This window comes from Oncorhynchus keta, chromosome 27 (assembly GCF_023373465.1).
Source record: "Oncorhynchus keta strain PuntledgeMale-10-30-2019 chromosome 27, Oket_V2, whole genome shotgun sequence".
NCBI classification, from domain to species: domain Eukaryota; kingdom Metazoa; phylum Chordata; class Actinopteri; order Salmoniformes; family Salmonidae; genus Oncorhynchus; species Oncorhynchus keta.
The window spans coordinates 44566738-44583851 of record NC_068447.1 but is presented as its reverse complement, the minus strand read 5'-3'; the positions used below and the strand labels follow the sequence as shown (position 1 = coordinate 44583851).

The 17114-nt window shown below is 42.0% G+C and overlaps 1 protein-coding gene across 1 annotated transcript; it reads left to right on the top strand.

Annotated features, from left to right (window-relative positions):
- The first annotated feature begins 951 nt into the window (after positions 1 to 951).
- On the top strand, positions 952 to 15348 carry LOC118360170 (Krueppel-like factor 15). Its single transcript, XM_035739395.2, has 3 exons — positions 952 to 1176; positions 3316 to 4591; positions 11577 to 15348. Exons 2-3 carry the CDS (start codon positions 3402 to 3404, stop codon positions 11743 to 11745), a joined length of 1359 nt encoding a protein of 452 aa, XP_035595288.2. The 5' UTR covers positions 952 to 1176; positions 3316 to 3401; the 3' UTR covers positions 11746 to 15348.
- The last annotated feature ends 1766 nt before the right edge of the window (positions 15349 to 17114 follow it).

The window sequence follows — 17114 nt, the reverse complement described above, 5'->3', positions numbered from 1 at the left end:
CCTAGCCACCATGCTTCTACATCTGCACTACTTGCTGTTTGGGGTTTTAAACTGGGTTTCTGTATCAGCACTTTGTGACATCTGCTGATGTAAAAAAGGGCTTTATACATAAATGTGATTGATTGATAGAGTACGTGATGACCTAGTGTACACAACACGTACTTCATTGAAGTGTTTATGTACGTAATAAAAATCTAAAGTTCAATATATTTCCATGCGTTTTCAACTCAACCAATAGTTTTGTCACAAAAACTGTTGCATTAAATAGTAAATGTTCCTACTCTGGTCTTGGCACGTGCGCTATAGCCAACGGCTCGCAGATACAGTACCCGTAGGCTGTGCAGGTAGGCTAGTCTACGTGATGAAATTCATATGGATAAGAGCGAGAATATTTTTATTTGTCAAACGGCAGTCAACCATCGATCATCATGTCATCAGAATAATGTATTGGAAAGGAGCATCAAGATCACCGTGCACTTTCATCACCTTGTAAAGTTCATCATTATTGATTTAATACGTAGCCTCATAAACTGCATAGTTTCACGAGTCGTAGTGGGAGGAACACACACCATATCATCGCGTGATTCCAAGTTTACTTTGATACAATGGTTATTAAATCAATATTGCGAGACATGGCGGTGGAAACGCCTTTATGCGCAAATATGTATTTACAAACATTGTATCGAAGTTAACTAAAAGGTCCCACCTGCCGAACAAACTAATTATCTGTCTGCATTTACATTATTGCACCGACACTTCCTGTTTCCACCATAGCTGTCGTGTTTTTTATATATATATATACTGTATGACTCTACTAATATAAAAACTGTTGATGTGAACGTGGTTTGAGTCTGTCTGTAGAGAGTTTATTGACGACAAATTTGGAGCCCAGCCTCCAAGCGTTGTCAACCAATACTAAGAGCAGAGCAGACGAGCCTTCATAAACCAACTGCCAACCCCTTATTTTATTTATAAGCTACACAGCACCAATCATGTAACGGTGTACTACTACCACAGTAGATCGTAGCTCCAGCTCTACCGCTCGGCATTGCGATGAGCGGCTCCTCTCAAGGGGTTATCCACAACCCTATTGACTATTGACGTCATCTCGCCACCGGAGAAGTGATCTCTTACTAAGACTTGGTGAAAGGACAACATTTCCCTCGATACATAAAGGTAAGTGTATAATCGATGCCGTAAATAGTGTTTAACATGGGAAGTGATGGTAGAAAACGCATTGGTGCGTGATTCTTCCGGTGCGCTCCCTCGGCCATCGCTGCACTGGACATTACAACATGTTTACGTCGAGAGGACGCATGGTGCTCCATGCTTTCTGCCTATGGGGCGCACACAGTAGGGGAAAACTGCTATGTCGAATGAACAGGCTTATGTTGAGTATGTGGACATAAGGTGCACTGTATAGTGCAAGGACATATTTTTCACCGTAGATATGCGCATCAAAACGGCACTACTTTGGATAGGCTATATTTTAAATGCATAGGTTATTGAATTCAACTAGAAAAATGTTTCTCACAGAAAGGGAATGAGGGAGACTGTCACATGTTATCAATGTGGTTAGGCCTACAATGTACATTTCTTTAACATTGCCTACACCATAGTTGTCTAGTTGTTACCATTTTATCTGCTACGTATTTTAAAATAATATTTTGGTTTATTCAAATAGGCTACTAGTATGACAGAAGTGAATTGCACCCAGCCCGATCCATTCAAAGTATTGGTTGTAGCCAAGTCAACGCTGTCAACGCTTTTATGATGTGCAGGTTATTATCGGTCAAATCACTGAAGGCTCTAGGTCTACGGAAGGGGGCGCTCAACTAGTTTCAAGCACCCACATTTAGTACAGTGTAATACAGTTAAGTTTTAATAATGATTAAAGCCAATGGCAGATAATCATTGCCAACAAAATCTCTTCGATTTTACAGACAAGTTTTTCTTACGTTTGCCCAAGGAAAATACCAAGCGGATATTACTTGGAAGACAAAATACACCATGTAAATCCTCACTTATCACATATAAAAAATATTATTGAAATGAATAGTGGAAAAATAAGTTGCCCAATACTTGATGATAAAATGCACTGAAATGTGTGGTTAAGCAAGCCTATTATTTGAAGCTGACCAGTTAAGTTGACAGCAGCTGTTGCCTGCCCTGTAGTAACCTACGGGAATTAGACTAGGCCTACTATTACACTAGGCTAGTATTGCAATGTAACTGGTAACTGCCAAAAATAATGGAAACACTTGAGTAAATGAGGGATACAAATTATATTGAAAGCAGGTGCTTCCACACAAGTGTGGTTCCTGACTTAATTATGCAATTAACATCCCATCATGCTTGGGTTCATCTATGAAAATGCTGCGAAGGCTATTATTTGGGCCGTTATTTTGGCTACCATGGCTATTCCCCCATCCACAGAGCACGAGTGGTCACTGAATGGTTTGTTGAGCATTGAAACTATGTAAACCATATGCCATGGCTGTCTGTCACAAGATCTCAACCCAATTAAACACTTATTGGAGATTCTGGAGCGGCACCAAGACAGAGTTTTCCACCGCCGTGCCAAGGTGCATTGAAGCTGTTCTGGCTCATGCTGGCCCAATGCTAAGACACTTTATGTTTGGGGTTTCCTTTATTTTGTCAGTTACCTGTATATCGAGAAGAAAAGCTTTGTCAATTGTTGTGGTCATCTTTTTTCGACCTTGGTTTTTACGGCCACGTGAAAGTGAAGTGGAAACATACTCTTTAAATTGGAATGGCTATAAGGACACTCCTGACGTGCAAAACAACTCATTTTTTTTTTTTAATCAAAAAATCATCAACAACAACAAAAAGTTCAGTGGCATTGCTCCGTGCCCAAGCTGAGGTTTAATAAGAACCCATTAACCCCCGGCAGGCCAGCTAATATTTACTGTCTAAACCAGTTGCTCACAGCTCCTCAAGTACTCCCATCAACACACATGCTTGTTTTAGCCCTGGACAAACTCACCAGATTCAGGGGGGATCATTGAGGGCTTGTAGATTAGCTGACAAGTTGAATCAGGTGTGCTTGTCTGGGGTTACAACAACAAATGTGTGCTGTTAGGGGTACTGGAGAACTGGAGTTGGGAAACGCTGTTCTAAACCCCCAGGCAGGCTCATGCTCTGGTGCAAGAGGGATAGAAGTGCTATATAACTATCCTTATGACTCTCGAGTTATTGTTGTTAGCGGAGGATAAAATGATCTCTCTTTCTTATCATTTTGTCCATTGCCATGCCATTCTTCACACATGATGGACATCTATTCCTCTTTTCTAGGGAGAAGAGGAGAAACTGAATAATACACGTATAACTAGTATAAACCAGAGGGGAGCTAGCAGAGCTGTGACTGGCACAGGACAGGAATGGTGGATCACTTGCCGATAGGCGAGGAGACCTTCATGTATTACGCCAACTCTCCGGCAGACCATCACGCATCGGACATGGTGACAGACACGGGTGTCTACCAGGCGCTGTCCTCCCCGTTCTCAGAGGACGACCTGAGTGACTCGTCCAGCGCCCGCTCCTGCTCCAGCCCTGAGTCCCAGGTGCTGGGTTCCAGCTATGGCAGCGGCAGCAGCAGTGGAGAGAGCCAGGACGGTCTCCTGGACTTCCTGCTCTCCCAGGCCACACTGAGACGTGGAGTTACTCCCTCTCTATCCCCCTCAGTACCACCCATCCTCCCCATGGGTCTAGCATGGGAGTCAAAGAGGGACCGCCTGTCTCCGACAACCAAAGAGGAGTGCTTTGAGTTTCCTGAGTTCCCAGCGGACCTGGATGATCACATAGGGCTGCTGTTTCAGCCCACCCTGGAGGAGATAGAGGAGTTCCTGGAGGAGAATATGGAGGTGGTGGCGTTGAAGAATGAGGCTTGCGAGGGTGGGATGTTGGATGTTAGCAGTCAGGTGACAGGGTCAGTGCCTGGGCTAGCGCACTCAGACCAAACAGTACCTGTTGCCGGTGCTACTGACCTCACCACAGAGACCAAACACACACCAACATCCCCGATAACAGACTCCGACGTTTGTAGTGGGATTAAACAGGAAGACAGTGCTGGGACACCAGCATCAGTAGAGGGGTCCGGTGTGTCGCCTGTCATCCTTCAGATTCAACCAATCCAGATTAAGCAAGAGCCAATCCCAGGTGCGATACCAACACCAGTATCACAGCAGACCACCCAGCCCACCTCAGACATCAAAATTGCCCAGCTCCTGGTCAACATCCAGGGCCAGACTTTTGCCCTGGTGCCCCAGCTGATGTCCCCAGCTAATCTCAATGGCACATCTTCCAAATTTGTGCGCATCGCACCCGTACCCATAGCCGCCAAGCCCCTGGGTCCCGGGGAGGGTGGGCTTGCAGGTGGCCAGGCTGCAGGGATCCTGGTGGGAGGACAGAAGTTCCAGAAGAGCTCGGTAGCGGACCTTATAAAAATGCATAAGTGTACTTTCCCTGGATGTGCCAAGATGTACACTAAGAGCAGCCACCTGAAGGCCCACCTGAGGAGGCACACGGGGGAGAAGCCCTTTGCCTGCACCTGGCCTGGCTGTGGATGGAGGTTAGTGGGTTCAAACACGTTATAGGTTGGGTTAGAGTCAGACGTCACAGGTGGAACTCATAGGTATACTCAGTGTGGGGTTATTCATGTGACTATATGCACTGTGTGTTCAAAGTGAAGTCCAGGAGTGACAGGGTTGCTGTTCAGCTGTCAATGGGATGGTCCATCCAGGTATGACAGTTTAGGGACACCAGTCATTGTTTTAGTTGCAGAAGCAACAGAGTATGCAACCATCTCTGTTGACTGTGCTTGTATTATCTGAGATGAGTCAATTCTTCACAGAAGTTAACATGGTTATCAACTTCCTTTGCTGGCTGATTACCAGGGAGAGATATGATTCAATTCAAAGTCCATCCCTGCAGCTGTTTTGCAAAACACAGAGCTGAATTTTCAGAAAAAAATTTGATTGGATATGATGAAGAACTAAAATTATTAGTTTCCCTCATATAAAATCCATATATAATTTGTTCTCTTCTCATGCTCTCTCGTTGTCTCCATATCGGTTTGTTTTCGTCTATATTGCAGAGTTTGAGATTAGATTAAGGCCTTTGAAGTGCGGGCAGACTTTGCTCCCTCTACAGTAGCTGTCTCTCTGTTTGCTCTCTATCTGCACTCTGTTGCACACTTGCAAAATCAAGATATAAAAGTTTTGGTAGCAAGCCACACTTTGACTGACTTTCTGGCGTACTAATTAGATTATAATCCATGACCAAATAGTGGCCAAAGGAGTTTTAAACACGTTTCTTTGTTTCTATTCACTCAGCAAGCATAAAGCATGCATTTGTCCCATATTATTCGCAGTTTAGTGTTTTTCGTCATGAATCTTGTTCTGGAGGCAGCTCTGCAGAGTGGTCACTAGCTGGCATAGCCACAAAGTTATCAAATCTGATTTTAAACCAAACCCTAACCATAACCACCCTGATAACCCTAATGCCTAACCTTAAATTAAGACCAAAACATACATTTTTGTTTTCATGAATTTTTACAATACAGACAATTTTGACTTTGCAGCTGGCCTATCTAAGAGGAAATCACTCAGGACCACCAGGACAAGACTCATGACAATAAACGTCAACCTGCATATCATTCATTCACCAGCCAGATATGTAATCCCACAACTAGGAAATCCAGTTAATTCTTCAACAACCAAAGTTCAACCTATTGTATGGACCATGAACTTGCTGCCCTTTGGTCTTCAATCCATCTCCCTAACCTCTTCACCCGACACAGTTGCACAACCAAATACTAAACATAGAATAGCTGGTTCTCCAGTCTGATAAGATTGGCAGTGCTCAGCAGTCTGCCCTGGGACAGGACCGCCCTGGGCCTGTTGTATCCACCCACCTCCCCCAGGGCACAGTGTGGCCTTCAGAGGCTGCTCTCTGTCTGAGGGAACCCTCCTCCTTACGTCGTCCTGGTCAGGAAATGGAAGTGAGCTTGGGAAATTTGCACCTCCAGCCATCTGCAATTTGAGTGACTTGTGTTGTAATGAAAGAAAGTGTTTTTGACATTCCTCTGGTTCTCTTCATGTCCATAAAACCAAATTACACATGTACTATAAAGCTGTGGATCCTTTTGCGTTTTATCACACACACAAAATATATACGGTACATGCATGCAGGCAAGCATAGATAGGCACAAACACATTTAAACTGTTGTACTCACACTTTCACGTCAGTACAGAGTTGCAGGGGAACATTGGTATGGGATTACTAGTGGACAGTATGTTTGAACCCAAACTGTTTATTGTGAAAACACCATGGCGCTCTGAAAAAAGGGTTTGTCTTGTTTTTGTATCCGATTCAACTTACAGTAAAAAGTTTTTCAAAAATAAGATATGATTATATTGTTCCTTAGTGTCCATTCTTCAAATTTTGGACTTACATGAGTTACAGTAACCCTGTCCCTCCCTGTGGACTTACATGAGTTACAGTAACCCTGTCCCTCCCTGTGGACTTACATGAGTTACAGTAACCCTGTCCCTCCCTGTGGACTTACATGAGTTACAGTAACCCTGTCCCTCCCTGTGGACTTACATGAGTTACAGTAACCCTGTCCCTCCCTGTGGACTTACATGAGTTACAGTAACCCTGTCCCTCCCTGTGGACTTACATGAGTTACAGTAGCCCTGTCCCTCCCTGTGGATTTACATGAGTCACTGTAAAACTGACCCTCCCTGTGGACTTACATGAGTTACAGTAACACTGTCCCTCCCTGTGAACTTACATGAGTTACAGTAACCCTGTCCCTCCCTGTGGATGTACATGAGTTACAGTAGCCCTGTCCCTCCCTGTGGACTTACATGAGTTACAGTAGCCCTGTCCCTCCCTGTGGACTTACATGAGTTACAGTAGCCCTGTCCCTCCCTGTGGATTTACATGAGTCACTGTAAAACTGACCCTCCCTGTGGACTTACATGAGTTACAGTAACACTGTCCCTCCCTGTGAACTTACATGAGTTACAGTAACCCTGTCCCTCCCTGTGGATGTACATGAGTTACAGTAGCCCTGTCCCTCCCTGTGGACTTACATGAGTTACAGTAGCCCTGTCCCTCCCTGTGGACTTACATGAGTTACAGTAGCCCTGTCCCTCCCTGTGGACTTACATGAGTTACAGTAGCCCTGTCCCTCCCTGTGGACTTACATGAGTTACAGTAGCCCTGTCCCTCCCTGTGGATGTACATGAGTTACAGTAGCCCTGTCCCTCCCTGTGGATGTACATGAGTTACAGTAGCCCTGTCCCTCCCTGTGGACTTACATGAGTTACAGTAGCCCTGTCCCTCCCTGTGGACTTACATGAGTTACAGTAGCCCTGTCCCTCCCTGTGGACTTACATGAGTCACTGTAACAAATCAAATCAAACAATATTGTCACTTGCTACGAATACAACAAGTGAATATTACAGTGAATTGCTTACTTACAAGCCATTAACCATCAATGCAGTTTTAAGAAAATATCTAAAAAAGTAAGAGATAATAATGATTAAAGAGCAGAAGTAAATAACAATAGCGGGGCTATATACAGGGGGTACCGTTACGGAGTCAATGTGCAGGGGCACTGGTGTCGAGGTAATTGAGGTAATATGTACATGTAGTTATTAAAGTGACTATGCATTGACAATAACAGAGTAGCAGCTCTGGGGGGGGTCAATGCAAATAGTCTGGGTAGCCATTTGATTAGCTGTTCAGGAGTCTTATGGCTTGGGGGTAGAAGTTATTTAGGAGCATCTTTGAGCTAGAGCTCCATTATCGCTTGCCATCCGTGCAGTAGCAGAGAGAACAGCCACAAGGGTGGCTAGAGTAACACTGTCCCTCACTGTGGACTGGAATCTGTGTTCATTCATGAGTGTGTTTGTACATTATGTTTACAGGAAAAGAGTTTAGGACACATTTACTGGTAGTTATTGTATTTCACCACAGTAAGACCGCTCCTTTTGGCCTTTGCCAGCTCTTTTCAGTAATTACTGTATGCTACAGGGCTGAGATCAGGGACAAGCTCGAACAGAGCCAGAGTGTAGCCTAACTGAGCTGTGGAGGTGATGGGAATCATGGCTCCCCTTCCCATGCCTGGGTGTTCTACCCTGCCTCACAGGAGCTCCACAAGCAGCCTTACTGTCATAAGCCCAACCTCCATCACCTCCAAACCACTGCTTATATAACAGTTTCATATAGCAGTTACAGTACCAGTCAAAAGTTTGGACACACCTACTCATTCCAGGGTTTTTCTTTATTTGTACAATTTTCTACATTATAGAATAATAGTGAAGACGTCAAAACTAGGAAATAACACATATGGAATCATATAGTAACCAAAAAAGTGTTAAACAAATGGAAATATATTTTATATTGGAGATTCTTCAAAGTAGCCACCCTTTGCCTTGATGACAGCTTTGCACACTCTTAGCGTACTCTTAAACAGCGGCATGAGGTCACCTGGAATGCATTTCAATTAACAGGTGTGCCTTATTAAAAGTTTGTGGAATTTCTTTCCTTCTTATGCATTTGAGCCAATCAGTTGTAATTTGACAAGGTAGGGTTGGTGTACAAAAGAAAGACCGATTTGGTAAAAGACCAAGTCCATATTATGTCAAGAACAGCTCAAATAAGCAAAGAGAAACGACAGTCCATCATTACTTTAAGACATGACGGTCAGTAAATCCAGAACTTTGAAAGTTTCTTCAAGTGCTGTCACAAAAACCATCAAGCGCAATGATGAACCTGGCTCTCATGAGGACCACCACAGGAAAGGAAGACCCAGAGTTACCTCTGCTGCAGAGGAAAAGTTCATTAGAGTTACCAGCCTCAGAAATTGCAGCCCAAATAAATACTTCACAGAGTTCAAGTAACAGACACATCTCAACATCAACTATTCAGAGGAGACTGGGTGAATCAGGCCTTCGTAGTCGAATTGCTGCAAATAAACCACTACTAAAGGACACCAATAAGAAGAAAATACTTGCTTGGGCCTAGAAAGATGAGCAATTGACATTAAACCGGTGGAAATCTGTCCTTTGGTCTGATGAGTCCAAATTTGAGATTTTTGGTTCCAACCGCCGTGTCTTTGTGAGACGCAGAGTAGGTGAACAGATGATCTCCGCATGTGGTTTTCCCACCATGAAGCATGGAGGAGGAGGAGTGATGGTGTGGGGGTGCTTTGCTGGTGACACTGTCAGTGATGTATTTAGAATTCAAGGCACACTTAACCAGCATGGCTACCACAGCATTCTGCAGCGACCCATCCCATCTGGTTTGAGCTTAGTAGGACTATCTTTTGTTTTTCAACAGGACAATGACCCAACACACCTCCAGGCTGTGTAAGGGCTATTTGACCAAGAAGGAGAGTGATGGAGTGCTGCATCAGATGGGCTGGCCTCCACAATCGCTTGACCTCAACCCAATTGAAATGGTTTGAGATGAGTTGGACCGCAAAGTGAAGGAGAAGCAGCCAACAAATGCTCAGCACATGTGGGAACTCCTTCAAAACAGTATTCCAGGTGAAGCTGGTTGAGAGAATGCCAAGAGTGTGCAAAGCTGTCATAGAGGCAAAGGATGGCTACTTTGAAGAATATAAAATCCCCAAAATATTTTGATTTGTTTGACACTTTTTTGGTTACTACATGATTCACTATTATTGTACAATGTAGAAAATAGTAAAAAAATAAAGAAACCCCTGGAATGAGTCAGTGTGTTCAAACTATTGACTTGTACTGTATATAAAATAGCCTTACAGTTTCCTACAGGGAAATACTTCATATCAAAATACAGGAAGAGATAATAGTTTGTTGGGTCCATTTGTGGCCCCTTCAGTTACAGTTCTAAAGGTAAAGGCTTATTAGCTTAGATGACAAGGTGAAGCTGAGTTTCGGTCAGAGACAACTGAATGAACTGTCTCAAACATGTCTCAACATGAAGGAGTTATAGAACAATATCAGCTGTGGGGTATAGAGGGTACTGACGCATAACGTAGAGTACATAAGTAATATAATAGTATTACAATGAGGTTTCCTAACGTCAGAGAAAGAAAAATGTACCTCACAGTCTTCCTGCCCAGAAGCACTTATCTAGTTTATATACAGTGGCATACAGTATTTGTTTTAAACTTACTTCTGCCCATACAGGCCCATACAGGCGATCCTCTGTTGCTAATGTAGCCTAGTCATTGTAACCATTTTACTACTGTGTTATATACAGTATATGTAGCACCTACTATTCCTTGTGTGTATGTAGCCATATTACCACGTATCTTGCAGGGATCCTTTTATTTAATCTCAATAGCACAGTTGCAACATGGTTCATGGTCAATGTCAATGGAATGAATGTCTAGGAATTACTTCAAATCTCTTTAATCAGTATGTTACCATTGGGAATTAACACCTTCCTGGGAAAAGGGCATGCTTGCGATGTGTTAGGAAATCAATCCCCTCTTCCAGATTAAACAGCCTCAATGCGCGCACACACACACACACACACACACACACACACACACACACACACACACACACACACACACACACACACACACACACACACACACACACACACACACACACACACACACAGCGTCTGTCGTGAGTAATGAGTTAACCCTTTACCCAGGGATTAGAGTGAAGACCAAAAACAGATCTGTTTGACTTTTCTGTGAAGATGTGTGAAACCCAAATATGGGTAGAGCTATAATATGGGTAGAGCTATAATATGGGTAGAACTATAATATGGGTAGAACTATAATATGGGTAGAGCTATAATATGGGTAGAACTATAATATGGGTAGAACTATAATATGGGTAGAACTATAATATGGGTAGAGCTATAATATGGGTAGAACTATAATATGGGTAGAACTATAATATGGGTAGAACTATAATATGGGTAGAGCTATAATATGGGTAGAACTATAATATGGGTAGAACTATAATATGGGTAGAACTATAATATGGGTAGAACTATAATATGGGTAGAGCTATAATATGGGTAGAACTATAATATGGGTAGAACTATAATATGGGTAGAACTATAATATGGGTAGAACTATAATATGGGTAGAGCTATAATATGGGTAGAACTATAATATGGGTAGAACTATAATATGGGTAGAACTATAATATGGGTAGAACTATAATATGGGTAGAACTATAATATGGGTAGAACTATAATATGGGTAGAACTATAATATGGGTAGAACTATAATATGGGTAGAACTATAATATGGGTAGAACTATAATATGGGTAGAGCTATAATATGGGTAGAACTATAATATGGGTAGAACTATAATATGGGTAGAACTATAATATGGGTAGAACTATAATATGGGTAGAACTCTTTTTTGAAGAGTGTTGGAAAGATCCTTTATCCTGTGTTGTGTAGTCAGACAGAGAAAGGTTGTTTTTTCTTATCTCAGGGTGGCAAACAGTTAGACGAATATGGCAAACAGTTAGACTGATATAGGACTCATGTCTTTTGTGCTCTTGGTCTGTCTGTCTCTCAGGTTCTCAAGGTCAGACGAACTCTCCAGACACCGGCGCTCCCATTCTGGAGTGAAGCCTTACCAGTGTCCTGTCTGCGAGAAGAAGTTTGCCCGCAGCGATCACCTGTCCAAACACATCAAAGTCCACCGCTTTCCACGAAGCAACAGGACTGTGCACTCTGCAAACTGACCCTGTTGACCCCCCACCGGTCCCCCCCATCCTGCTAGACTGAGGCCTCGCCAGGGGACACACAGAGAGACAAGGATAGGATATTTGTGTGTGTGTGAGAGAGAGAGAGAGAGAGAGAGAGAGAGAGAGAGAGAGAGAGAGAGAGAGAGAGAGAGAGAGAGAGAGAGAGAGAGAGAGAGAGAGAGAGAGAGAGAGAGAGAGAGAGAGAGAGAGAGAGAGAGAGAGAGAGAGTTGGAGGAATGAATGTGGGAGAGGGCATGTAGCAGAGGGGACAGTGGGACTGAACGTTCAAACAACGGTTAAGAGAGAGAGTGTTTGAATGTTTTGTTTGTGTATGTGTGTGTTTGTGCAAGATTGTGTGACGCACGTTGGTGGTCCTGTGATAATTTATTGGGTGATACAAAACAAAAACTCTTACTTGACATGACATCTTCACAGGTGTATTACGTCTTGTAAAAAGCTTTTCTTTCATTTTGGGGGTTTTTGTCGTCATTCAAATTTTAAAGATAAGATTTGAGAATCGAACAAAATCTTTTTGTTATGCAATGTATTTTTACACTGAGTTTTGAATTAATTGTTGTTGATGTACCTGCCTATAATTAATGCATCAACATTCCTTCTTCTCATCGCCTACGGGGGTTTTAAACTTTTACTACGTAGTTCTTTAAACCAAAACATTTATATTAATACTCAAACGTTCATGTTGAACTACTGATCATTATCAGGATCATGCCATTATAAGCTACTGGCAAAATGTGGAGGCTGTCTCCTATTTTCATTACAGGAGCACTATGATGACTCGTGCCAGGTAAAAGGCATGTGGATCAGTTAACAGCTAACGGTGAACAGCCAACTGCCGTACAACGAGGTGCAACAAAAAGGAAATGCGCACATTGTTTTATGGTGCGTTGTTTATATGTGAACCGACTGGCCTTTAGATCAGTACTGAATAATTGTGTTTTCTTTTTGTATATTTGTATACGTTAGCTGAAGGAGATGTTATTTTTTATTGAGTTGAATGTGTGCTATGTCCGTGACTCTTGAAGCTCATGCTATTTGAATATCATAATGTCATCCACGTGTCTGGCCTTGTAACTATGCAGTGCCTTCGGAAAGCATTCAGACCCCCTGATCCTTTTCCACATTTTGTTACATTACAGCCTTATTCTAAAATTGATTAAATAAAAAGAAATCCTCAGAAATCTACACACACACAATACCCCATAATGGCGAAGCGAAAACAGGTTTTTAGACATTTTTGCAAATGTAGAAATACAGAAATACCTTATTTACTTAAGTATTCTGACCCTTTGCTATGAGATTCACAATTGAGCTCAGGTGCATCCTGTTTCCATTGATCATCCTTGAAATTATTCTACAACTTGATTGGAGTCCACCTGTGATAAATTCAATTGATTGGACATGATTTGGAAAGGTACACACTTGTCTATATAAGGTCCACAGTTGACGGTGAACGTCACAGCAAAAACCAAACCATGAGGTCGAAGGAAAATTTGAGAGCTCCGAGACAGGATTGTGTCAAGGCACAGATCTGGGGAAGGATACCCCAACATTTCTGCAGCATTGAAGGTCCCCAAGAACAAAGTGGCCTCCATCATTCTTAAATGGAAGAAGTTTGGAACCACCAAGACTCTTTCTAGAGCTGGCCACCTGGCCAAACTGAGCAATCAGGGGAGAAGGGCCTTGGTCAGGGAGGTGACCAAGAACCTGATATTCACTCTGATAAGGCTCTAGAGTTCTTCTTTGGGGATAGGAGAACCTTCCAGAAGGACAACCATCTCTGCAGCATTCCACCAATCAGGCCTTTATGAGAGCCCAGGTGGAAGCCACTCCTCAGTAAAAGGCACATGACAGCCCACTAAGGAGTTTGCCAAAAGGCACCTAAAGACTCTCAGACCATGAGAAACCAGGTTCTCTGGTCTGATGAAACCAAGATTGAACTCTTTGGCATGAAAGCCAAGCGTCACGTCTGGAAGAAACCTGGCACCATCACTACGGTGAAGCATGGTGGTGGCAGAACCATGCTGTGGGGATGTTTTTCAGTGGCAGGTACTGGGAGACTAGTCAGGATCGAGGAACGGCGCAAAGTACAGAGATCCTTGGTGAAAAACTGCTCCAGAACGCTCAGGACTTCAGACTGGGGGCTAAGGTTTACTTTCCAACAGGACAACGACCCTAAGCACACAGCCAAAACAACACAGGAGTGGCTTTGGGTCAAGTCTCTAAATGTCCTTGAGTGGCCCAGCCAGAGCCCAGACTTGCAACTGATTGAACATATGCCATTCTTGTAGCGTCATACCCAAGAACACTCACGGCTGTAATCACTGCTAAAGGTGCTTTAGCAAAGTACTGAGTAAAGGGTCTGAATACTTATGTAAATGTAATACTTCCGTTTTTAAAAAATGATTAACATGATTTTGCTTTGTCATTATGGAGTATTGTGTGTAAATTGAGGGAATTTTTTTTATTTTTTTTTTTATTTTCGAATAACGTAACAAAATGTGGAGAAAGGTCTGAATACTTTCCGAAGGCACCATATGTCCTTTGGGGCCAATATCTCAACTGAGTACAGAGGATCTATTTGAACATAATTATAGCACTTAGTTGGTGGCTGTATAAAATCTCCACAGCACATGAGCATTGAATGTCTACCCTGCCAATATGAGCATGTCAATCAGAACATGTGTGTATGTCAGTTACAGTCGTTCAATGTACAGTTCCATTCAATGCTGGTGTAGGAGCAATGAAGGACCCAATCCATGAAATCAATTTCAGTGTAATCATTGTTTTCAGTAAAACAGTTGAACTATGTTTTTTTTTGGGATTCTAGCTTCACTCGCCTGAGTTCACTGTCTCCTCAATATCAACACAATGGTCTGCCTCATGTCATCAACACATGGTACTGAAAAAAACCTATAGCCTTCCAACAGTGACTTCTACTTCAAATTGATAGCAGTGCTAAGTAAGCCAAGGCTCCTGAGGGATTGAATTTGGTGGATAAGAACTGGAATTCCATGGTGCTATTTATTAGTTACTCTACTCTTGAACACGTGAAAGTAAATGGTCATAGAAATCTCTCTTAATGCACGTGGCCGTAGTTACCCTCCTTACCTACAGCTGACACATGATTGGCTTAGGTAGGGGGAAAAACGAAAACCATTATAAACACAGTATTTGTGTATTTGTATTGTGTCTGAGTATTTTCCCTCTGCAAAAACTGCACTGTCTTCGATGGCATGTCCTTTATGTATTATCAATATCTGAACCTGAGAGGTATAGGGAGAATAGTATGCTTATAGGAATGCATTCCTTTCATTCAATTTGAAAGGCTTTTTTTTGTTTTTAAACGGTGTTATTTTAACCCATGAATGTATGTATATACTGTCGCTAGATGCATCTAAAAGACAGAAATATTATTCTTATCATTTCTGGGATTGTGTAAATGTCTAGTGCAAAAAAAATGTAAAGAAGTGTACATAATGACAATGAATGATATATTATATAGATATGATATATTTTTCTTTGTTAAGAGGGGTCTGAATACTTAAGATGCATTTACAAATAAACCAAACCCAAAACATAGAGTAGTTATGCTTGGTGTTCCTTTTTTCCATATTTGGTCTAGTGAGAGCTTTGTTGTCCAAAAATAATCGGTGGTCATTGATGCAAGGTATGTTGTTGTCGTTCCATTTTTGCGTGACTCCCTGCTTTCTATCACTGTAACGCCTACTCTTTATCTTTAGCATTCATCATAATCTGCTGTTACACTACCAACAGGGGGGAAACGGTCAAGCAACACATACAGTGATATGCTCTTATTACCCTTTATGGCCATGGGTCTCTCCAGTGGACCGTTTGGTTTCTCAAATAAGCTTTTGTTTTCAGGCTTGTTTGATATCCTTGCTTCCGAGTGAGTTGGTTGGAAAAACATTTTTTTTTAAAGCTAGACAAGAAACTTTATTAAGCTGGAAAACTCGAGGAATGCCAGAATAAGATGTACACCATATGGCAAGCATTCATGGAGCACTCAGTCGTTTTCTCCCACTCTCTCTCATGCTCCCTCTCATTGTCCCTATGTGCATTTAACTACTTCTGTAATGGGAGGCTGGATGGGTCTCACTGCAGGCATGTTTGCCAGCCACACATTTGCTGAGTCATTCTGTATAAACAGAGAGAGCACGCCTGACTATATGATGCTGTTATTTATGTAGCCCACGTTGATTTATGAGCCGCTATGGTTTAGAGGCATTCTGGGATGCAGGAGGACTTAATTCAAGACATCTGTTTGGGGGCCATTCTGATTTAAGGCCTAGTATCTTCAGCCCTGTTCCTGTCTTCAGGCTATACAAAGGGAGTGTTGTCATTCTGCTTGATGTTCAGACACCACTGTGTTGATCCCTGGCATAGGAGACCTCTGGGTGCTTTTTGCGTCCTTTGATATTTTATGTAGAAATTACGCACCAATATTGAATTTTAAAAGCATGTTATATTAAACTAAGTGTCGTTTAATATAGACCACATGGAGAATTCAATAAATCTGTCCCTCCGGCAACCGTGTCACTTTTTGGAAGATTTTAACCCACTTAATCCCAACATTTCTCCCAAGTTTCACCATCATTGTAAATCCCAAATTATTTTGTTGCTTTAACAAAGTCATTTCTGAAGATGAGTATTTATTCCATGTGATTAGGGATTCATTTATGTCTGTTCTTTATTTTAAGGTAAACCCTGTTATGTGAACTGAAATCTAATTTTAATATGGTGAAACTATTCCTTCTAAAAAAAATGTTTTTAGAAACAATTGTTTGACATCTAATAGTCAAATCATAGAGTAAGCAGGTGAGCTGCTTCTACTCTTTATGGCAATTTTCTGGTGTTTTGTGGTGAAAAACTGAGCAGGTTGAGCATAACACGTCAACACTGTTACCCATAGATAGACAGGCTCAAAATATTTTTACAATTTCTTATTTATTTGTGAAGATTGCCAATCCCTGTTGCACACAACAAGCTTCCATTCCCCTTGTCACAAGGTGATTCAGATGGGAAAACTTTTCTTTGTTTTTATTAAGTTGAGAGTATGCTCTTTATTACACTTTTCAAAAGGCACCTAATTGGTGGAATGACCCTTCTACATCAATGGCCTGATTTGAATGGCAATATACACAGCTGTTGCTTCTCTCATATAATTAGTACTCATTTTAGTGTATCAGATGCTTCATGCCCAGTCCGAAATGTATCAGTATAATGCTGTTACAAATGGATGCTTCATTGAAACACTGTATGTAGTTGATTAACCACACAATTAAACTGCTGCGAGGGAAATAGAAATGGAGGTCACATAATATATT